Consider the following 24,859-nt stretch of genomic DNA (forward strand, 5'->3'; position numbering starts at 1 on the left):
GCCTAGATGCCCATCAACAGATGAATGGAATAAACAAACTATGGTACATGCACACAATGGAATACTACACAATGTTAAAGAACAATGATGAATCTGCAAAGCATCTCACAACATGGATGAATCTGGAGGGCATTATGCTGAGTGAAATAAGTATCACAAAAAGACAAATATTGTATGAGACCACTACTATAAAAACTCATGAAATGTTTACACTCTAAAGAAACAGTCGTTGAAGGTTACAAGGGATGGGAGGAATGGGAGTGGAAAAAGACTAAATAGACAATAGATAAGTGGTAACTATGGTGAGGGGTAAGACAGTACACAATACTGGGGAAGCCAGCACATCTTGTTCAGGATAAGGTCATGGAAGCTCTGTGGACAAATCCAAACTCTCTTAGGGACTGAATTGCTGGGCTGAGGGCTGCAGGGACCATGGTCTCAGGGAATATCTAGCTCAACTGGCATAACATAGTTTATAAAGAAAATGTTCTACATTCTGCTTTGTTGAGTAGCGTCTGGGGTCTTAAAAGCCTGTGAGTGGCCATCTAAGATACTCTACTGGTCTCACCCCTTCAGGAGCAAGGGAGAATGAAGAAAACTAAAGACACAAGGGAAGATTAGTCCAAAGAACTAATGGACCACAACTACTATGTCTTCCACCAGACTGAGTCCAGTACAACTAGATGGTGCCCGGCTACTACCACTGACTGCTCTGACAGGTATCACAATAGAGGGTCCCAGACAGAGCTGGAGAAAAATGTAGAACAAAACTCTTAACTCAGGAAAAAAAAGACCAGTCTTACTGGCCTGACAGACACTGGAGAAACCCCGAGAGTATGGCCCCTGGATACCCTTTTAGCCCAGTAATGAAGTCACTCCGGAGGTTCACCTCTTAGCCAAAGATTAGACAGACCCATATGACAAAAGGAGACTAAAGGGGCACACCAGCCCAGGGGCAAGGTCTAGAAGGCAGGAGGGGACAGGAAAGCTGCTAATAGGGAATCCACAGTTGAGAAGGTAGAGTACTGACATGTAAAGGGGTTGTTAACCAATGTCATTAAACAGTATATATACTAACTGTTTAATGAGAAGCTAGTTTGTTCTGTAAATGTTCATCTAAACTTCAATTTAAAAAAAAGTTCATAAGAGATGCTGGGTACTCCATACTGTGTCACATTGGGAGGCACATAATATCTGGTCGTCTCACTATTTGTAGTGCTAAGTTTGGTCCCTGGGTTAAGGCAACAGCCATATCTCTCCATTATTAAGATACGTTTTTCCCTTTGCAGTTAGTGGTCTGGGAAGTTGTTTTGTTTATGTGAAGCTGGGAGGCCTTTCTGCTCTGAAAGGATATTGAACTAGTTAATTATGAGAATAAATTTTAAACTTCTGGACCAGCATTTTGTCTCTGGCATTATGGCAGATCATATATAACCTTAAAAACCTTCCACTCTTCCATTACAAAACACCTAGTGATGTTGGATAAAATATAAGAAACTTTCTTTTTAGCTTCCTTTTAAGTGCATCGCTGAGCTTCAGAGAAATAAAATCCTTGGGAGTTACAAATGAAAGAACTACTGAAAAAGAAAAACAAAAACCAGTATGCATGTGACTTAATGCTTTGGCAGTTCTGGAGGTTTTGCTAGACTCAGTAACCTAAAGACTTGATTGTAATGTATATGAGGGGTCCCAAGACAGAGCCTTATATTAGGCCTATATGAAGGAGAGTTGGAGATTAGAATCCCACTTAGGGATAAGAGGGGACCACAAAATTCCACCTACTAGTTCAGAAACACAAAATGCCTTCTACTAGTTCAATAAAATGAGGGCGTTTTTCTTTCTCAGCCTGGACTCTGGCTGGGCATGGGTGTGAATAGTTATCATCTGCTTTGTATGAGGCCCCCAAGCTGAGAAATTAATATAAAAAATGATTCGGGACCCACTGTGTCCTTGGAGTAAGTGGGAAAAGCATATGAAACTGCTCTGGAGAAACAGGTCCACAATCCAAACCATGCAGGATTCCTATAGATCAAATTCCACTGTAGTGCAAGCTCACAACCCAAGATGATAAAAAGCATAAGGAAACAATTCACCATGAACAAGAGTTACAGGCACAACAAACAACAGAGCTAGACCTCTGAGAACTTCATTGAATCCATTGACTATAGACCATAATATGTGTATTTAAAAGTATTAAAAACAAATATATATTTTTTTTATTCAGCAGGTATTTATTTACCTAGTGTATGTTATGAACCAGGCACTGAATAAATTGGCAAAAACTCCTGTCCTAGGGAGCTTACATTTTAGTGGATGGGAAACAGACCAGCAAATATAAACACAATATGCCAGATGGTAATAATTACTATGAAGAAGGAGAATAAAGCATATAAGGGGGTGACAGAGTGATGGTGGAGGGTACTGTGTTTTTTGTTTTTGTTTTTTTTTTTCAATAGATGTATCAGAAAAGGTCTCTCAGATGACATTTGACCAGAAGCCTGAAGTAAGGGAGCAAGTCATGTGATTATCAGAGGGATGATAATTTCAGGTAGAATGAATAGCAAGTACAAAGATCCTAAGTGGGAGCATGCTTTGTGAGTTTAGGGAAAAGCAAGGAAGTTAGTAAGATGAGCAGGTTAATAGAGGTAGATTATGTAGGGCCTTATAGACTATGGTAAAGACTTGGAGTGTTGTTCTGGTTGCTATTGCTGTGTAAAAATTATCCCAAAATTTAGTAACTTAAAACAACCATTGTATTATGCTGTTGGATTCTGTAGGTCAGGAATTCAAACAAGACACAGTAAGGATAGCTTGTCTGTGTTCTGTGCTGTCTGGGGTTGCAGCTGCGACGATACAAAGGCTGGGGGTTATGTGACAGCAGGGACTGGAATCATCTGTGGGCTTATTCACTTACGTGTCTGGTGTCTGAGCGAGATGACTTAAAGAGTAGGGCTGCCAATGGAAGTGCCTACATGTGACCTCTCCCTGAGGTTTTACTTCCGCACAGCATGGCAGCCTCAGGTGGTTACAGTTTCTTAGAAGGTGGTTCAGGGCTCTAGGCACGAGTGTTCCCGCAAATGAACAGAAGCTGCATTGCTTTTTAATGACCCAGCATGAGAAGTCATACGACATTATTTCGATTGTATTCTACTAGTTGAAGTAGTCACAGACCCACCCCGATTCAAGGGGAGGGAACATAGACCCCACCTCTTCATGTGAGGAGTTAGAGAATTTTAGGACAATGTTTTAAAACCACCACAGATGCCATTAAAGCATTTTGAGCAGAAGAGTGATACGGTCTTCACTTGCATTTTAGAGGTATCACTCTGGTTCCTCTATGGAACATTGATTGAAGATGGTGGACAACAGTCGAAATAAGAGGGATCAGTTAAAAAGAATTGCAAGAGTCTAGGCAGGAGATGATAATAGTTTTGATTGGGATAATAGCATGAAAGTAGTGATACAAGGGTCAGATTTGAAATATATTTGGAAGATAGTGGGACCCGAGTTTACAGGTTGAATGCATGTGGGGTGTGAGAGAAAGAAGAATCAAGAATGACTCCAAAGCGTTTGGGTTGAGCAACTGGGTAAATGGTAATGGTGTTTACTGAGATGGGAAACAATAGGGGAAGAGAAAGTTCTCACCTGGGGAGTTCAGAAATTTGGCTTTGGACGTGATAGGTTTATAAAATGCGCGTTAGACATCCAAATGGAGATGTCAGTTATATAGTTGTGTGTGTGTGTGTGTGTGTGAGAGAGAGAGAGAAAATAAAGATGCTGTTTAAAGCCATGGGAATATAAGAAATTACCTAAAGAGTGAATGCAAATAAAGAAATTGAGCCCCAGTAGAGTTTAGGAAGATGAGTAGAAGTTAACAAAGAATGAATGTTCGTGAATGCAGGATGAAAACTCCGATGTATGAAATCCTAAAGGCCAAGTAAAGAAAGCATTTCAAGAAGAAATATTAACTTGGATAAATACTGCTGAAAGTTCAAGTAAGATGAGAATTGATAAATAACTATTGGATTTGGCAACATGAAGGTTATTGGTTACCTGGGAAAAGATGATCTCTTCACATTGGTAGGTACAAAATCTGAACTGAAGTGGTTTCAAGAGAAAATGGAAGGAGCAAACCTGGGTACAGTGAGTACAGATAACTCTTTATGAGGAATTTTGCTGTAGAAGGGTACAGGGAAATGGTGCAGTAACTGGAATAGGACAAGAGGTCATGGGAAGGTTTTCTCAAAGTGAGAAATATTATACCAAGTTAATACAGTAATAGAATGATTCTCAACCCTTCCATAATGGAAGTTTTTTTTTTTTTTTGATGTAATTTATTATTGTTGAGAATATATGCAGCAAAACACCAATTCAAGTTTCGACATGTATATTTCAGTGACTTTGAGTACATTCTTTGAGTTGTGCAGCCATTCTCACCCTCCTTTTCTGAGTTGTTCCTCTTCCATTAACATAAGCTCACTGCCTCCTAAGCTTCCTATCTGATCTTTCAAGATGGTGTTATTGATTTAATCCCATATAGATAGATATTAAAGGAGCATAATCTTCAAGGCACACATTCTTTATTAGTTAAGCTAAACTGTTATTGGGTTTTAAGAAGACTTCAGAGGATATTTTTGGTTTAAGGTTTAAAGATTATCTCAGGGCAGTAGTTCCAGGGGTTTTTCCAGCCTTCATGGCTTCAGAGTCTGATTACATGAAAATTTAAAATTCTATTCTGCGTATCCCCCCTTTTGATCAGGATTCGTCTATAGAATTTTTTGATCAAAATGTTCAGTCATGGAAGGCAGGCACCATCCATTTCTTCTTGTCTCATGGCAAAGGAGGCAGTTGTTCATGGAGGCAGTCAGCCACACATTCATAATGAAGAGTTTTTAAAAGTATAGATGCCTGAGCCATGTGGCAGACCAATTAAATTAGATTGTTCACAAGTGGGGCCCAGGGTATGTATGTGTGTGTGTGTCTATTTTACATTTTCTCAGATAATTCTAATATGCATACAAGGTTGATCTGCTCTGCGATAGAATGGTGAAATGAAAAGCTCAGTAGATAGGTTAAACAGCTCAACAAAGCTGAAGAGAGAATTAGGAACACTAGGAGAATTACACACAATGCAGCATAGAGATACAAAGAAATGGAAAACAATTTTTAAAAGGTTGAGATATGGAGACTCAAATGAGACGGTGCAAGATAACATAGGGGTTCTAGGATAGAATTGATAAATTGGAGAGATTAGCAACATTTAAAGAGAGAATAGCTGGAATTTTCCAGAATTGCTAAATGTAAGAATCCTTAATTTCAGGGAAAAACAAACAGTGAATTCTGAAGGGGTAAATAAAACTAGTCACATTCGTGGTACTATAGTTCTGTAGAACATCAAAGACAAAGAGCTTATGAAAGCAACCAGAAAGTAAAAAACTGATTATCAGAAAGGAATGAAAATTAGACTTAAACTTCTCAGTGGAACAGGAAGCAAGGGAAATATTTTCAAAATAGAGAGAAAATAAGTCATCTGTAACTCTATACTCATTCAGGAGTATGAGAACTCTATTCTACACTCAAACATTTTCAGAGACTTGAACATGTTTACCACTTAGATATTAAAGAACTAGTAGAGAATATATATTGAAAAAAGGAATTTGAGTCCTGAAAGGATGGTGGGCAGAAAAAAAAGGTAAACGTGGGTAAATCTAAATAAGCATTGAATTGACACTATATATGTACACGTGTGTGCGTGTATGTGTGCGCATGTGTGCGTGTGTGTCTCCGCCCTCATGGTGCGGTGGTTAAGAGCTCAGCTGCTAACCAAAAGGTTGGCAGTTCGAATCCACCAGCCACTCCTTGGAAACCCTATGGGGCAGTTCTAGTCTGTCCTGTAGGGTCACTATGATTCGAAATATACTTGATGGCAATGAGTGTGTGTGCGTGTGCGTGTGTGTGTGTGTGTGTGTGTATGGCATTAATGCCAACAACTGATTTTGTTAATAGTTTAAAAAAGATAGGAATAAAAAGAATAAAATGAGTAAAGAAAACTTAATCCAGTAGAAGACAAGAAAAGAAAAAAAAGCACAAGCAAAAAAAGCAAGGTAAATATAATAAACAGAAAATGTTAGAAATAAAACCAAGTCATGTTAGTAAATACAATAAATGTAAATGGACTTAAATGAGCCAGATTATCAGATTGAGTGGAAACACAAAATTCAAGTAAATACTTTCTAAAACATAAAGGCACAGAGGTTGAAATTAAGAATAGAAAAAGATGTTTCAGGCAGATACTAACCAGAAAGTTGGTGTCCTCATGTTACTGTCACACAAAATAAGTTTTAAGGAAAATAATGATAAATTTAGGAGAACTTTCAAGATATAAATAAATATAAATTGTAAGGGAGAAAATAAAGAGAAATTTAAAACTTCTGTACAACAGAAGACACTATATGCAAAGTAAAAGAAAGCAGACTGGAAGATTTTTGCAAACATACACAACCATCAAAGAATTTGTGCCCAGATATAAAGAACTTCTACAATTAATAAGAAGTTGTTGTTGTTAGATGCCATTGAGTCAATTCCTACTCATAGTGACCCTTTAGGACAGAGTACAACTGCCTCATAGGGTTTTTTAAGCTGTAATCTTTTCATTCTCTTAACAGTGTCTTTTGACTAACAGAAGTTTGTACTAATTTTGATGAAATCTAGTTTATTCGTTTGTTCTTTAATGAATTGTGCTTTTGGTATGGTATTAACAAATCTTTGCCTAACTGAAAATCGCAGAGATTTTCTTCTAGAAGTTTTATGGTTTAGGTTTTACTTTTAGGTCTGTGATCAATCCATTTTTAGTTAACTTTGGTGAATGGTTTAAGGAATAGGCCCAAGGTTTTTAATTTTTAATTTTTTTTTTTTTGCATATGAATATCCAGTTGTTCCAGCACCATTTGTTGATAAAGCTGTCCTTTCTCCATTGCATTGCCTTTGTCCCTTTGTCTAAAATCAGTTGTCCACCCAAGACTGTTGCCCTCCCGAGCTGGAACTGAAACCATTACCGGAGACCATCCATCAGCCAAACCATAGACAGGCCCATAAAATAAATAGCTACACCTGAGAAGAGCATCTTCCTAAGAACAATCTATTATACGAGATCAAAAGGGCAACAATTTGCCCAAAAGCAAAGATAAGAAGGCCGGAGGGGGTAGCAATTCTGGACAAAAGGAAATGGGGGAGGGCAGGCACATTGTGGGAAATGGAACCAGTGTCATGGAACACTTTGTGTACAGACTATCAAATAGAAACTAATTTGCTATGTAAGCTTTCACCTAATACACAATAAAAATTTTAAAAAATCAGTTGTCCATGCATGTGTGGGTTTATAGCTGAACTTCTGTTCCATTGATTCCTTTGGTTATCTTTACCCCAGTACCACTCCGTTTTGATTACTGTAGCTCTGTAATAACTCCTGAAATTAGATAGTGTTAGCCTTGTAATGAGATGGATTGACACAGTGGCTGCAACAGTGGACTCAAACATAGCAAAGATTGTGAAGATGGCGCAGGACCGGGCAGTGTTTTGTTCTATTGTACATAGGGTTGCTGGAGTGAGAATCTACTCGATTTACCTAACAGCAACACCCCTCAAATTTTGTTCTTTTTCACAGTTGTTTTGGCTGTGCTGGGTTCTTTGCATTTCCATATGAAATGTAAAATCAGCTTGTCAATATGTATTTAAAAAGCCTGCTGAGATTTTGATTGAGATTGTTTTGAATCTGTAGATCAGTTTGGAAAGAATTGAAATCTTAACAGTATTGAGTCTTCTGATCCATGAACAAGGTGTATCTATTTAGATCTTTAATTTATCTAAGCAGTATTTTGTAGCTTTCATTATACAGATCTTTCACATTTTTTCTTAGATTAAATATTTTATATTTTAATGGTATTATAACTGGCATTGTTTTTTTTTTTAAATTTCAGTGTCTGATAATTTCTTGCTTAGTATATAGAAATACATTTGATGTTTGTATGTTGATCCTGTATCCTGCAACTTCATTAAACTCACTCATTAGTTATAGTAGGTTTTTTTTGTGGATTCCCTAAGATTTTCTACATAGATGATTATGCTGTCTGCAAATAAAGACTGTTTTACTTCTTCTTTTCTAGTCTGAATACCTTTTGTTTATTTTTCTTGCCAGATAGCACTGGCTAGAACTTCCAGTACAATATCAATTATAAATGGTGAGCGTGAACATCCCTGTCTTGTTTCTGATGTTAGGGAGAAAACATTCAGTCTTTCATCATTAAGTAGGATGTTAGTTATAGATATTTCATAGATGTCCTTTATCAGGCCGAGGGAGTTCTAAGTTTACTGAGAGTTTTTATCGGGAATGTATGTTGAATATTGTCACATGCTTTCTCTGTTTCTGTAGAGATATTCATAGGGTTTTTCTTTTTTAGTTCATGTATATAGTGACTTTGAGTTTTGAGTGCTACCAGCCTTGCATGCCTGGGGTAAACTCCTCTAGTCACGATGTATTATCCTTTTGGTAGATTGTTGGAGACAATTTGCCAACAATTTTCTTTAGAATTTTTGCAACTGTGTTCATGAGGGATATTGGCCTCTAGTTTCATTTTCATGTAATGTCTTAGTCTGGTTTGTTATCAGGTTTTGTTATCCTTCTGTCACTTCATAGAATGAGTTGGAAAGCATTTCCTTAAGTTTTTTAGAAGTTTGTGTAGAATTGATACCATTTTTTCCTTGAATGTTTGGTAGAATTCAACAGTGCAGCCATCTGGGCCTGGGGTTTTTTTTGTGGGAATATTTCTAAGTTCAATTTCTGTAATAGATACGGGACAATTCACGTTCTCTGTTTCTTCTTGATTGAGCCTTGTTCGTGTCTTTCAAAGAATTTTTCCATTTCATCTGTTGTTGGATTTAATTACATAAAGTTCACAGTGTTTCTTAATTTTCCTTTTATTATCTGCCAGATCTGTAGTGATATCAACCTTGTTATTCCTAATATTGGTTATTTATGTCTTCCTTCTTTTTTTTTCCTTTATCAATCTGGCTAGAGGTTGATCAGTTTTATTAATCTTAAAGAACCAGCTTCTAGTTTTATTGATATTTCTCTATTGTCCTTCTGTTTTATTGAATTCCGTTTTGAACTCTATTATTTCCTTTCTTCTGCTTACTTTATAGTTTGTCTTCCTTTTCTAGTTTCTTATAGTAGAAGCTGAGGTCATTGTTATGAGATCTCTCTTCTTTTCTAATACAGGCATTTAGTTTTATAAACCTCCTACCCCGTTATTATTGCTTTAGCAGCATCTCACAGATTCTGATATGTTGTGTTGTCATTTTCATTCAGATCATTCTGATTTCTCTTTTGATTTCTTCTTTAACCCATTGGTTATTTAGAAGTATGTTATTTAGTTTCCAAATATTTGGGAATTTTCCACAAATCTTTCTGTTACGGATTTCTAATTTAATTTCATTGTGGTCAGAAAAGTACTTTGACTTGAATCCATTTGAATTTATTGAGACTTTTTTATGACTTAGAATATGATTTATTTTAGTAAATATTTTGTACGTACTTAAGAATATTCGTTCTGTTTTGGGCTTGAGGATTCTATATTGTCTGTTGGGTTAAGTTGTTTGGTTGTGTTTGAGTCTACTATATCCTTGTTGATTTTCTGCTTGCTTGTTCTGTCGTTATTTAGAGGGGAGTATTGAAATCTTCAACTCTAATTGTGGATTTGTCCTTGGATTTCTCCTTGGAGTTCTTTTAGTTTTTGCTTCATGTATTTTGAAGCTCTCTTACCAGGTGCAGAAACATTTAGGATTGTATGTCCTCATGATGAATTAATCCTCTTGACCCCTTTATCATTATGAAATAACTTTTTTTTATCCTTGGCAGTATTCTTTGTTCTGAGATCTTTAGTCTGATATTAATGTAGTCCATCCAGCTTTCTTTTGACAAGTGATAGCATGGTATATCTTTTTCATTCTTTTACTTTTAACTTATTTGTCTTTATATTTAAAGTGTATTTCTTATTGGCAGCATATAGTTGAGTCTTGTTTTTTTAATCCAGTCTAAAAATCTATGCCTTTTAATTAGGGGCACTCAGACCACTTACATTTAATGTGATTTTTGATATGGTTAGATTTAAGTCTGCCATCTTGCTATTTGTCTATCTGTTCTTCGTTCCTTTTTTCTTCTTTCTCTGCCTTCTTTTGGATTAGTCAAGTTTTGTGATTTCATCTCCTTTGTTAGCTTATTATCTATAACTCTTTGGTCATTTTAGTGGTTGCTTAAGGGTTTATAATATACATCTTTAACTTGACAGTCTACCTTCAGTGATAATTATACCATGTAATGTAGTGTCAGACCTCGTCTACATTCACATGGAGGGATGAGAATCAGGATTAGCATAAAGCTGGTTCCTGTGATGTGGAGGTCAGACATACCTCCACTTTCCAGCTTTTTCACCATTTCTGACACCAGCCATACTTCCTACAGCGTTCTCTACTTCTCTCCTGGGTTTGATATTTCATTGCAGTGGTCACACACAATTCAAAGACCATACTCATGATTATGTGGTTTATTATGAAAGTAAAGGATACAACTTGGTATCGGGATCAACTTGGAAGTAACAGTATACAACTCAGGAGACAAGATACAGTTAGTCAATCAGGACAGCTTCCAACCAGGATGGCTCTCAGCTCCTTCTTCACCATGCCTGCAGGCAGGCTCTTCTCTCAGCGCACCAGCTGGCGGCCCTGCTCTCAGCCATACCAGTCTGTGGACTTCCTCTAGGCCTCTGCTTTGCTCAGGCAAGTGTTACAGCTCTTTAGTTCCGCTGACAAGTGCTCAGAGGCACCCTACTCCTCCAGCAAGCCTCTGCCCAAAAGTACTCGGCTCTCTCTTACTCTGTGGGCTGGCAGGCACCACGGCAGTGGTCTGCTGATCCCGTGGTTCTTGCCTCTTGTACTGCTGCTGCTTTTTCTCTGCTGGTGGGTTCTGCTATGGTTGCCACTGTTTTTTGCTGTCTTGCATTGTCTTTAGTGTAAGTCTCTCTTCTGGGACTAGGAGGTCTTAGTGCAGGGACCCCGCATCCAAAGGACACAGTGCAGGGACCCCGCATCCAAAGGACACACTCCACTCCAGGCCCTTCTTGATGGTAGTGAGGTCCCCCTCATCCTCTGGGATGGGCCATTATATTTAATTTCAAAGCATGGCCCTCCCAGCCAGACCACGAACTGACCAATCCTGTTGGTAGACAACAGTCAGTCAATTTGCCTAGTAATGGACCAGTTCCCAAAAGGTTACCTCAATCTTACCAGGTGGTTTTAGGCACCCTGTTTGCATAGTAAACTAAATAGTCCCTTTGCAAGATTGTGACTTAGCCAATATTTTTGGCAGAATTATAAGCCCAAGGCCAGAAAGGCCATATATAAGAAAACCCATTGTACTGCATACCATTTTATATATAGTATAAGAATCTTATAATAGACTTCCGATTTCTCCCTTACTGGCTGTTATTGTCATGCATTTTGTTTTTATATGAGTCCCACAATACATTGTTGTTATTTTTGGTTCAACAGTCTTTAAAAAACTTTAAGTGATAATAAAACATATTCCGTATTTACTCATTTCCAGTGCTCCTTATTCCTTGTTGATATCATTTGCCTTCTGCCTGAAGGACTTCAACGTTTTGTATAGTGCAGTTCTGTGGCGTCGAATTCTTTCAGCTTTTCTATGCCTAAAAATGACTTTATTTCACCTTTGTTTTTGAAAATATTTTGACAGATATAATATCCTATATAGACAGTTTTTTTCTTTCAGTGTCTTAAAAATGTTACTCCACTGTCGTCTTGCTTGCAGTGTTTCCAGCGAGAAATCTGATGTTATCCTTTTCTTTCTGTAACAAATTTTTTTTTCCTCTGCCTGATTTTAAGATTTTATACTGTTTTTGAGCAATTTAATTACAGTGTGCCTTGGTGTAGTCTTCTTCATGTTTTAGTTGTGCTTGAGGTTTGTTGGGATTCTTGAATGTGCACATCTCTGTTTTTTGTCTTAGGCTAGGTTCTCTAGAGAAGCAAAACCAGTAAAGCGTATAAACATACAGAGAGAGATTTATATCAAGGAAACAGCTGACACAATTGTATAGGCTGGAACGTCCCAAGTCCCTGGATCAGGATAGAGGCTTCTCCTGATTCACATAGCCACAGGGCTGGCAAACCCAAGATGGGCAGGTCAGAGAGCAGGGTGCTTGCTCACAGGCTGTGAAGATCGACAAATTCCAAGATAGGCAGGCAAAATTGCAAGGCTTCTCTTCCTGATTCACATAGCTGCAGGGGCTGGCAAACCCAAGATTGGCAGGTCAGAGAGCAGGAGCCAGCTGCAGGATCCAGAGCAGGCAAAAGCCAGAAAGACCTCTTTTATTTGGATGCAGGCCACAAACCCAAGGAAACTCCCTTTAACTGATTGGCTGCTGAAAGCAGATCCCATCATGGGGGTGATCACATATAAACACTGAGAATCATGGCCTAGCCAAGTTGACACACAGTCTTAACCATCACACTTTCCATCAAGTTTGGAAAATTTTTGACCACTATTTCATCAGATATTTTTCTGTCTACCTCATCTCTCTCTCCTTTCGTTGAGGGACTCTTAATTATCTATATATTAGGCTGCTTGAAGTTGTCCCCCAGCCCACTGATAGTCTTTTAAAAAATTTATTCATTCATTTTTCTTCTGTGTTTGATTTTGGATCATTTTTATTGCTGTGTGTTTGAGTTCACTAGTCTTTTTAATGTAAATACCTAACTTGCCGTAATACCTAACTTGCCATTAATACCATCCAGTGGAGTCCTGGTGGCCAAGTGGTTAAGAGCTTGTCTGCTGACCAAAAGGTTGGCAGTTCAAGTCCACCAGCTGCTCCTTGGAAACTCTGTGGGGCAGTTCTTCTCTATCCTGTAGGGTGGCTATGAGTTGGAATCTACTCAACAGATTTTTATTTATTCTATTTTATTGAGATATAATTCACATGCTATAAAACTCATCCATTTAAAGCGTACAGTTCAGTGGTTTTAGTATAATCAGAGTTGTTCCACCATCATCACAGTCTAAGTTTAAAGCATTTTCATCACCCTAAAAAGAAACCACCTACCCATTAGTAGTCACTCCCCACCCCCAGCCCTTCGGCAACCACAAATATACTTCATATTCCTGTTTCTGAAGATATGCCTATTCTGAACTTTTCATATGAGTGGAATTATACAATATGTGTTTTTTGGTGGCTTCTTCAGTTAGCATGTTTTCAGGGTTCATCCATGTGGTAGCATGTATCAGTACTTCATTCCTTTTTATGGTTGAATAATATTTCATAGTATGGATATACCACACTTTGTCCATCGATTTGTCAGTTGATGAACATCTGGGTAGTTTCACTGTTTGACTGTTACGAATAGTGCTGCTATGGACATTCATGGGTAAGTTTTTATGTGAATATGTTTTCAGTTCTCTTGGGTATATACCTAGGAGTGGAATTGTTGGTCATATGATAACTTGAATATGTTTAACTTTGTGAGGAACTGCCAAACTTTTTTCCAAAGCAGCTGCAACCATTTTATATTCCCACCAGCAATATATGAAGGTTCCAGGTTCCTTCACACTCTTGCCAACATTTGTTATTATCTGGCTTTTTGAATATAGCCATCCTGGCGAGTGTGAAAGGGGCCCTGGTGTCACAGCAGTTAGGCGCTTGGCTGCTAACTAAAAGGTCAGCAGTTCGAACCAACGAGCAGCTCCAGAGGTGAGTAGACCTGATGATCTGCTCCTGTAAAGATTACAGCCTAGGAAACCCTATGGAGCAGTTCTACTCTGTCATACAGGGCTGCTGTCAGTTGGAATCGACTCAGTGGCATACAGTAACACTGTGAAGTGGTATCTCATTGTGGTGGTTTTGTTTTTTCCTTCATTGTGGTTTTGATTTGTATTTCCCTCATGGCTAATGATGCTGAGCATCTTTTCATGTGCTTATTGGCCATTTTTATACCTTCTTTGGAGAAATGGCTATTCAGGTGTTTTGCCCATTTTTTGATTGGATTGTTTGTCTTTTTGTTGTTTAGTTGTAGGAGTTCTTTATATATTTTGAATATTAAAGTCTTATCAGATACATGATTTGCAAATATTTTCTCCTGTTCCATTAATTGTCTTTTCACTTTCTTGATAGTGTCCTTGGAAGCACAAGTTTTTAATTTTGGTCAAGTCTAATTTTTTTTCCTTGTGTTACTTGTGTTTTTGGTGTCATATCTAAGAAATCATTGCCTAATCCAAGGTCACAAAGGTTTATGCCTATGTTTTCTTCTAAGAGTTTTATAGTTTTAGCTCTTACATTTAGGCCTTTGATCCATTTTGAGTTAATTTTTGTATATTGTGTAGGAATGTGGTCCACCTTCATTCTTCTGCATGTGGATATCCAGTTGTCTCAGCACCATTTGTTGAAAAGACTGTTCTTTCCCCCATGGAATTGTCTTGAGATACCCTGTTGAAAACCAACTGACAGTAAATATTAGGATCTGTTTCTGTACTGTAAATTCTGTTCATGAGGCATTGGTAGTTCAGTGGTAGAGTTCTCACCTTCCATACAGGAAACCTAGGTTCAGTTCCCGGCCAGTGCACATGCTGTGTAGCCACCACCATCTGTTAGTGGTAGATTACGTGTTGCCATGATGCTGAACAGGTTTCATTGTAGTTTCCATATGGACTAGGAAGAAAGGCCTGGCAGTGTGCTTCTGAAAATCAGTAAATGAAAACCCTGTGGGTCACAAGGGTCCGTCCGATCCACAACTGATCATGGAGATGGACAGAACTGGGTAGCATTTTGCTCCTTTGTACATGGAGTTGCCATGAGTTGGGAGCTAACTTGATCGCAGCTAACAATAAGTTCTATTCATTGATAACGTGTATTTGTCCAATACCACACTGTCTTTATATCCAGTATATTTTTCATCTCAGACACTGTAATTTTCATCTCTGGAAAGTTCAGTCTAGGTCTCTTTTTATATCTTTCACGTCTTTATTTTTTGAACATATTGTCTATTACGGTTATATCTATTTTAAAGTCCTTTTCTACTAATTCTAAAAGAATTCGTTCTGGGTAGGTAGGTTTCTAGTGATTGATTATTCTTTTCATTATGGGTCGTGTTTTTCTGCTGCTTTGCATCACTGGTGATTTCTGGTTGGATTCCAGATATTGTGTATTTTATGTTTTTGGGTACTGGATATTTTTGTATCCCTATAAATCTTCTTGAAGTGTTTTCTGCAGTATAGTTAAATTACTTGTCAACAATCTGATCCCTTTGGGTCTTACTGTTATGATTTGTTAGGCGAGTGCAAAACTAATAGTTTAGGGCTAATTATTTCCCACTGCTAAGGGTGCAACCTTCCTGAGTACTCTACCTAATGCTCGTAAGTATTATTTTTTCTAATCTGGGTAATGGGAATGGGGCACTGTTTCTAGTTCAGTGTGAATGTTGTACACCGTTCTTTCTATTCCTTTAAAATGATTCTTTGCCTGGTTTTGGATCGTTTCCTCACACACATGAGCTAATCATTACTGTGCTGAATGCTTGAAGAGAACACTCTGCAAATCTCTGGGCTTCTCTCTCTCTCTGCGGTTCTCCTCTCTGTGGTACTCTGTCTTTTGAACTCTGTTTGCCTTGGTCTCACCAGACCCTCAGCTCTGTCTCTTCAACTCAGGGAGTCCTCTAGGCTCTGCCTTAGTTCTCCCTTCCTGAACCACATCCCGGAAACTTTCTTAAGGCAGTAAGCAAGGGCGATTGTAGAGCTCACCTGTTTGTTTCTCATCCCTCTGGGACTCTCTTTTGTTGTCTGGTGTCCTGTGTCTTGAAAACCTGTGTATCATGTATTTTGTCTGGTTTTTTTTTGGTTGTTTCATGCAGGAGGGTAAATTCAGACCCTGTCATACCATCTTTGCCAGAAGTAGAAATTGCAGCATTGATTTTAACATCAACAAATTGGTGCCTAAATATTGAACAGGAGAATAGATAATTAAATTGTATATTCTTGCTGTAGAATTCTACTCAGCAGTTAAAACAAATGAACTAGAGCTTTATGCATTACTTTGATAAATCTTAAATATAAAAAAAAAATTGAACATAGAAAAGCAAACAGAAGGATATGTACAAGACACAATCTTTTAAAATATAATTTTTAAAAATGTACAAACTATTCTTTATAGATATATATGCAGTAAACATATAAAAATATCCATGGGAACAGTAACAACAAGTCCACCATACTACCTGTCTCTGGGGTGGCAAGGAGGAGGGAGGGAAAAGAATGAGTTGGAAGTGAAGTTACACAGGGTGCGTCAAGTTTATCTGTAATGTTTTGGGTCCTTAAAAATAAGGACCTGACACATACCTGACAAATGACTAGTACCTAGAATATGTAAATAACTCCAAAACTAAAAAAAAAAAAAAAAAAAAAAATCAAGCAATTCAGTTAGAAAATGGGCAAAAGATATGAACAGGTGTTTTACCGAAGAGGATATACAGGTGGCAAATAACCACATAAAAAGATATTCAACATCATTTTTCATTAGGGAAGTGCAGATTAAAACCACAATGAGAAATCACTACATACCTGATAGCATGGCTTAAATTAAATAATAGACACCATGAAATGCTGGGAGGATATGCAGAAACTGGATGTCTCATACATGGCTTGTGGAAATGTAAGATGGTATAGCCGTCTCGGAAAACAGATTGGCAGTTTCTTATAAAACTGAACATGCATTTACCGTTTGACCCAACAGTTGTACTCTTGGACTTTTATCTCAGAGAAAGGAAAACTTACGTTCCTGTGTAAAGTTCTACACAAATTTATTCGTAAGAGCAAAAAGCGGGAAACAACCCAGATGTTCTCTTCAGCCGATGAATAGTGAAAACTGTGGTACATCCATAGCATGGAATACTACTCAGCAATAAAAAAGAACGAACTGTTGATACATGCAGCAACTTGGATACATTTCTAGGGAATTATGCTGAGTGAAAAAATGTCAGTCCGAAAAGTTACATACTGTGATTGCAATTATAAAATATTTTTAAACAGTCAAAATTTTAAAAATGGAGAACAGATTAGTGGTTGCCAGGGATTAGGGATATGGGGAAAAGAGGGGATACATGTGGTTACAGAAGAGCAACAAGGGATTCTTGAGGTGATGGAACTTTCTGTGTCTTGATTGCGGTGGTGGATACACGAACCCACATGTGTGATAAAATTGTACAGAACTAACTATACACACACAGATGAATACAAGTCAAACTGGGAAAATCCGAATAAGATCTGTAGATTGTCTCAATGTCAATGTCCTGGTTGTGATAATTTTATAAGACATTACCACTGGGGGCAAATTAGTGAAGGATGCATGGGGTCTCTCTGTATTATTTCATAAAACTGTGTATTATCTCAAAATAAAATTGAATTAAAAAATAAAATAGCAAAATAATATTTAATCTTCATTTATTATCACCTATATTTTTGTCCATGCTTGAAATATTTCATAATATAGAGAACATGCATTCTCTTCAGTGTATATGACAATACAGTTCTCAGCCCTGTATTGTGATCATTTGGAAGAATGATTGGAGGGAGAGAAGTCAGTCAGAACAAACAGAGGAAACGTAAGAAATGTAATTTTTTTTCTTGCTCATTAATAATTACTAAAAACTGTTTAGATTTTTAAAAGGATAAATACCAGAAATTTTAAGAAAGGGTTTTTTTTTTTTTTTTCCTTTTATTGTACTTCAGGTGAAGGCTTACAGAACAAATAATTTCTCATCAAACAGTAGTACACATTGTTTTATGACATTGGTTACCAACCCCACAACATGTCAACCCTCTCCCTTCTCGACCTTTTGTTTTTTTTGGGGTGGGGTGGGGAATATACATAGCCAAAGATACACCATTTCAAAAATTTCTACGTGCACAGTTCAGTGACATCGACTACGCTCTTCCAATTGTGCTGCTATTCTCACTTTAGATGAAGGCTTACAGAACAAAATAGTTTCTCATTTAGCAGTTAGTACACATGTTGCCGTATGACAATGGTTAACAACCTCACAACACATCAACACTACCCTTACTCAACCTTGGTTCCCTATCAGCAGCTTCCCTGTCCCCTTCTGTCTTCCGACCCTTGTCCCTGGACTGCTGTGCCTCATTAGTCCCATTTGGTTTTACGGGGCTGTCCACTCCCGGGCTGACGGTGAACCTCGGAGATAACTTCACCACTGAGGTAAAAGGGTGTCTGGGGGCCGTACTCTCAGGGTTTCCCCAGCCTCCTTTAGGCCAGTAAATCTGGTCTTTTTTTTGTGAGTTAGAATTTTGTTCTACGTCCTTCTCCAGCTCTGTCCAGAATCCTCTGTTGTGATCCTGGTCAGAGCAGTCAGTGGCAGTAGCCAGGCACCATCTAGCTGCATTGGACTCAGTCTGGTGGAGGCCTTGCCAGCTGTGGTCCATTAGTCCTTTGGACTGATCTTTTTCTTGTATCCTGTTCTCTTCATTCTCCCTTTCTCCCAAAGGGATGAGACCAGTGGAGTACCTTAGATGGCTGCGTACAGGCTTTTAAGACCCCAGATGCTACTCACCGAAGTAGAATGTAGAACATTATCTTTATAAACTGTGTTTTCTTTTTTTAAAGTACTTTCGTTCCTATTTAGAATTTTGAAGCCCAAACAGTTTTTAAAAACTTATTTTTGTTAATGTGTTAAAAAATACTATTTTACTTTGTAAGGACTGTTGTGTCTTGTTCATTATAAATACTGAGAATGCTTCATGAAGCAACATACTCATTTGATGGTGTTTTAGGCCATTGCTGCTTTAAATTTTTTAAATATATATATAACTATAGACTTAAATTTCTTTTTCTTTTTTTTTAATGAACTGGAGGTTTTCTGATCCAGCTAGCGCTATAGGTTTTCTGTTAATCTTCTGTTGTGGTTAAATGGTAGAACAAATTTAAAGGGCCTTGTATATTGCCTAGTACATAGCAGACACTCAGTAGATACTAATTCATTTTGCTCTCTCTCCTTCTCACTCTTTGCTTCCATTCTGTGCCTCTGAGGATCTGCTAAGCCTTGTGCAGACCTGGATTTTGGTTTGGGGATAACAGTGTGTCTAAAACTTGACAAGCATGGATCTAGAGCTGTGTTGCTATTTGGCCATTCTTTCTTCCATCAGTCAACAGCAAATTTAAAGCTAGGCATTTTTCTCCTGCCATTGTTTGACACAATTAAGTACTCTGTTCCTGAAACGCTCCTTTGATTTTGTTGACATGTCATGCTTTTCTAGTTTTCCCCCTAGCTCTTTGGTCACGTCTCAGTATTCTCTGACCAACCACTCCTTAAGCATAGGTGTTGCCAAAGATTCTATCGCTGCCCTGTTTCCTTCTGACTATATGTATATCTTCTTTCTGGTCAGTTACATGCATCCCTGTACATTATTTTGGTTACCTCCTTTACCTTTTCAGTATATCTCCAGCTCTGGCCAGAGCTCTGGCTGTTTTGTTTGTGTGCCATGTATCCAACTGCTTACTGGATATTTCTACCTTCATTTCACATAGGCACTTCTCACAAGAGTTTATCAGGTAGGATATTTTCACTTTAGGTAACAGAAAACCCAACTCAATACTGGCTTAAACATTAAGGGAATTTATTGGCCTGTGTAACAGGAGTCCAGAGACGAGCTTCAGGGTAGCTTGCGCTGGTAGCACAGCTGTGTAATCAGCTCTCATCTAAATGCTCTGTTCTGGATAGGGTCTGTTTTATTTGCAGGCTGCCTTCCCTCATGATCACAAGATGGCTGCCAGCAACAACACACCAGGGCTACCTGTTTCCTCATTCACATTCAGTGGGAGAGAATAGAATTGATAGGACTTGGTGACTTTAGCGTCAGAAGAGTCTAGGATGATTCCCACCCAGGCTTCTAGCTTTTACCTCTAGGTGAATTGTGTTACCTTCCCTGAAATATGAGGAAGAACAGCAGGATGTGAAAACTCAGAGAAAGTTAGTTCATGTCAACATCCAAGTACTTATTTTAGCTATATCATGTCCCTGAACTTGGCATATAGTATATACTTAATATTTGTTGGGTGGATGGGTAGATGAGCAAATACATGAACATACACACTGCTTCTTTGAGCAGGGAGGCATACTGTATAATAGATTTTTGGAGTGAGCTAGACCTCTAGATGTGCCGTCTTCAAGCTTTGCAGTCTTGGGCTACTTGATCTGACACTTTTTTCCCACCTGTAAAATAAGGATAATACCATCTACTTAATAAGTTTGTTCAGGAAATTTAAATAAGAATACATGATAAAGTGCCTAGTATGTAGTATGCTTGGCTTTTACTAGGTGCTTAAGAAAGAGTAGCTATTATTATTAGCAGTGCAGAAGAAACAAATAGGGTTGGTTACGCATTAAAAAAAACATACATTTATTTCACATAATTTTTGTTTTATTTTTACTTTTTTTTGAGAGGAATTTTTGTGTGACAATTTACATTGAACATTTTTTACAGCTTTATTGGTATATAATTTAAGTGCACAATACAGTGATTTTTAGTAAATTTACAGAGTTGTGCAACTGCCACCACAATCCAGTATTGCAACATTTCCATCAACCCAAAAAAGGTTGCTTATGCTCATTTGTAATCATTACCTGTTACATTGGATTTTTAGGCAGGCATGGCTGTGAGTACATGAAGTTGGGACTTACAGAGTAGTTAATGACAGGAGTGGGCAAGGAAAAATTGGTCAGGGTTCTCAGGCCATCTATTGGGAAAGATTACTTACCTCAGACATTCAGATACCTGGGTTCTGATTTATCCCAACCTGTCTGTTTCCTTCTTGCTTCATTGTAGTATAATAAGGGAAAATAAATTTGAACTGCTTTCAGCTGTGTAACTATCAGTCAGCAAACTGAGATAGTGATGGCATCCCAAATTCTGTTCAGCTTATTGAGTTTTGTCGTATACTTTCAGTTCTCATGAATATAGTTTAGGTCAAAACTTAGAACACTGTGTTGTATTAACTTATGTTTGTATATCTTGCTGTGTACTTCTCTGAAGTACTTTCTACATCTAAGTGTATTATCAGTTGAGTGGCTGACTTTTCCCACCCTCTGCAACTCTGCATGGTATTCAGATATGTTCTAAGTATGTGGTGTTGATTTACCCAGCACATTGTTACATGGAGTTAGGGCTCAACTTCTGGTGTTCTGTAGCATTCAACTTTCTGGTCATTGTATCTTGGGGGTATTTTTCAGAGATAAACCACTTCAAAAGTAACAAATGTTGAAATAACAAATCTTTGAAGGATCTGAAGCTAAAGAGTATTTATTATGCTATAATATGTCTCATATCTGAAGCTGTTAAAAGAGAACTAAGAGGATATGGAGAGCCAAACAGTAGTTTAGCTTAACTAGTAAGGAATATCTGCCTTGAGCATTGTGCTTTTTTGAGAACTGTCTATATGAGATCAAAAGGACAACAGCATCGTGAAAGATTAGATAGGAACCTTAGGGGGCAATGAGGTTATGGTAATGGGGAAGGAACACCTCGGAAAAGGAGGGTGAGAATGGCTGCACAACTTGAAAAAATGTCATGAATGTCACTGAATTGTACATATAGGAATTGTTGAATTGTTATATATTCTGCTGTGTATATTATTAACAACAACGAAAATAAAATTATTTAAAAAAAAAAAGGATATGGAGAAATTAGAACCCTGGTGCATTGCTGGTGTGAATGTAAATTGGTGCAACCACTTTGGAGAACAACCTGGCAGTTTCTCACAAAGATAAATACAGTTACCATATAACCTAGCAGTACCACTCCTAGGTCCATACCCCAGAAAATTGAAGGTATATATCCACACAAAAACTTGTACATGAATGTTCATAGCAGCATTGTTCATAATAGCCTAAAAAGTGGAAACAACACAGATGTCCATTAGTTGATGAATGGGTAAACAAAATGTGATGTAGCCATACAATGGAGTATTACCGCATCATAAAAAGAAATGAAGTACGTGATACATGCTGCAACATGCATGAATCTTGAAAACGTGCTAAGTGAAAGAAGGCAGTCACAAAAGACCGCATAATTGGATGATTCCATTTATATGGAAAGTCCAAAATAGACAAATCTATAGGGACAGAAAGTAGATTAGTGGTTGCCTAGGGCTTGAGGGGTGGAGGAAATTGAAACTAAAAAAGAGAGTGACTGCTAATGGGTACAGGTTTTCTGGGGGAGGGATGATGACAGTGGTCATGATTGCACAATTCTGTGAATATACTAAAACCGTAAAATTCACTTTAAATAGGCAAATTTTATGGTATATAAATTTATATATATATATATATATATATATATATATATATATATGGAAGGTATCTCAGGCCAATACACTGTTTTCTGAACAGAAGTACCAGTTAACATATGTAGCCTTCTCTGTCCTACTGCCTGAGTCTGTTGAGCCTACTTTCATGCCTTAGTTATGGAAGTCATAGTCCTGGGGTGTGGAAGTTAAATTCTGTTGCGTACCTTCTCAGTGCCCCGATTTTACAGATGAAACTGAGACTTGGAGAGGTTAAGTAAATTTTTAAATATTGACCTTGTAAGAGTAAGAAGCATTTTGAACTTACATTTCTCTGATTCAGACACTTCTTTCCAGTGCATCATGTTATTTCTCACCAGGACAGCCGCTCTGGATTTGAAAGGGTTGGAGAAATTTCTGCATTTGAATTTTGTTAGTGTAAAAAATTAAAGTGAGAGGGGAAGATGATGATTAGCTTGCCTTTAATATTTTGCTGCATGAGTAGAGAAAATATCCCCTCTTAACAGGCTAAAGCACCTTAGCTTTCTTCATTAAGAAAAGCCAAGTGGCTTAAGATGCAGACTCTGTATCTGTATAGAATTGAGGGCAAATAACATGGGCCCCTCTGATTCTTGCTGTATCTAGCCAATGGAGGCTTCTTGTTAGATACCCTTTGTCTAATTCATCTCTGTCAGATTTCTCCATCCATAAATAGGCCAGCTAAGATAAGCTTGTGTGACCTGAGAAGCTTCCCATTTGCAGAAGAGTCTTTCCCAGAAGAATTTGGTGCAAAAACTAAAGTAGAAGCCTCTGACTGTGTGTGTGCGTGCATAGTCACTTTGAGTGTTTGTTTTTTAAAGGATGTCTGCTTCTAATGGACCATCCATGTGAGTGCGGTGTTTGGTTTCAGGCTTCTGTATGGTGAGGGCCTCAGTAACTACAAAGTATCTGAAGTTTATTTTCATTGCTAAGGTTGAGTACAGAATATTCTTAGAAGGTATAGGGCAGACGGTTAGATGAGTTAACTTTGAATTTTCATATATATTTGTCTGTGATTCTTAATACGTTTACCCACCCCATCCTTTTTTCCTGTGTACTACTTAAGGGATTTTATTCTGATCTCACTGTGTATTTCTTTCCATAGGATGGATAGAATGACAGAAGATGCTCTTCGCCTGAATCTGTTGAAGCGGAGCTTGGACCCAGCAGATGAGCGAGATGATGTCCTGGCAAAGCGGCTCAAGATGGAGGGGCATGAGGCCATGGAGCGCCTGAAGATGTTGGCACTGCTCAAAAGGAAGGATTTGGCAAACCTTGAGGTGTCACATGAGTTATCCACCAAACAGGATGGCGGCGGTGTCAAGGGCTATGAAGAGAAACTCAATGGGAATCTCAGGCCTCATGGAGACAACAGGACTGCTGTCAGGCCGGGCAAAGAAAATATCAATGATGAGCCTGTGGATATGAGTGCTAGACGAAGGTATGGCACAGTTCAGATGCCTCCAGGGATAGGATCTTCTCATAAACAAAGCCTGTGAAAATGCAGTGAATTCCAGTGAGAGAAAGGTGTTCTTTATTCCAGAGCTTCTTGAAAGAAGACATATCTGTGTTGTCTTGACCGTGAATTCCTCATTTCCAAATAAAACTAGGTGCTTCAAAAATTTGCTTAGCATACAGAGAATCTTAGTTCTTACCCTTAAGATGTAGTGGGCATTTCTAGATAAAGGGACAGTAGAGAGCTGATGGAGCCCTAGTAGCACAGTGGTAAGAGCTACAGCTGCTAACCAAAGGTCAGCAGTTCAAATCCACCAGCCGCTCCACATAGGGCAGCTCTACTCTGTCCTGTAGGATCACTATGAGTCAGAATTGACTTGATGGGAGTGGGTTTAGAGAGCTGATGGCCCAAGTAAAAGTAAGTTAATATACGCCTTCACTCTAACCTTATGGCCGTCTTTTAAAAAAAAAAAGAAAAAAAACTCGTTGCGGTTGAGTCGATTTCAACTCTTAGAGACCCCGTAGGACAGAGTAGAGCTGCCCTGTACGGTTTCCAAGGTGGTAATCTCTACGGAAGCAGACTGCCACGTTTTCTCCCGCGGAGCAGCTGGTGGGTTCAAACCGATGACCTTCCAGTTAGCAGCTGAGCAGTTAACCACTGTACCATCAGGGCCTCCTTATGGCCATCTTAGAAGGGAAAAAACTGTTTTCAGATCATTCCAGTTTTAGGATCTTTTTATTATGGAGTCTCAGCTTTTAATACATCAGAAAACATGGGGCCTGGTTTTTCTTGTGTCAGCAAGGAAATTATCTTCATCTGTTAATCTCTGCCTTCTCGCTACATTTGTGCCACTCCCTGCCCCCCCATATGCATACACATTTACTTACGTGTGTGCGTGCTTGTGTGCACTTGTGGGCGTGCTCTCCCCCTTCCCTCCCTCCCTCGCTCTCTCCCCTCC

The 24,859-nt window shown here is 38.3% G+C and overlaps 1 protein-coding gene across 1 annotated transcript in view; it reads left to right on the plus strand.

Annotated features, from left to right (window-relative positions):
* Positions 1-902: 902 nt before the first annotated feature.
* GATAD2B (GATA zinc finger domain containing 2B) overlaps positions 903-24,859 on the plus strand; it is a 36,609-nt gene continuing 12,652 nt past the window's right edge. Inside the window, exons 1-2 of the mRNA XM_004388590.2 lie at positions 903-4,080; positions 23,551-23,886. Of these exons, the coding sequence (XP_004388647.2) occupies positions 4,064-4,080; positions 23,551-23,886 (353 nt within the window). The 5' untranslated portion in view covers positions 903-4,063. The remainder of the gene's footprint in view (positions 4,081-23,550; positions 23,887-24,859) is intronic.

This window comes from Trichechus manatus, unplaced genomic scaffold (assembly GCF_000243295.1).
Source record: "Trichechus manatus latirostris isolate Lorelei unplaced genomic scaffold, TriManLat1.0 scaffold00213, whole genome shotgun sequence".
Classification (NCBI taxonomy): domain Eukaryota; kingdom Metazoa; phylum Chordata; class Mammalia; order Sirenia; family Trichechidae; genus Trichechus; species Trichechus manatus.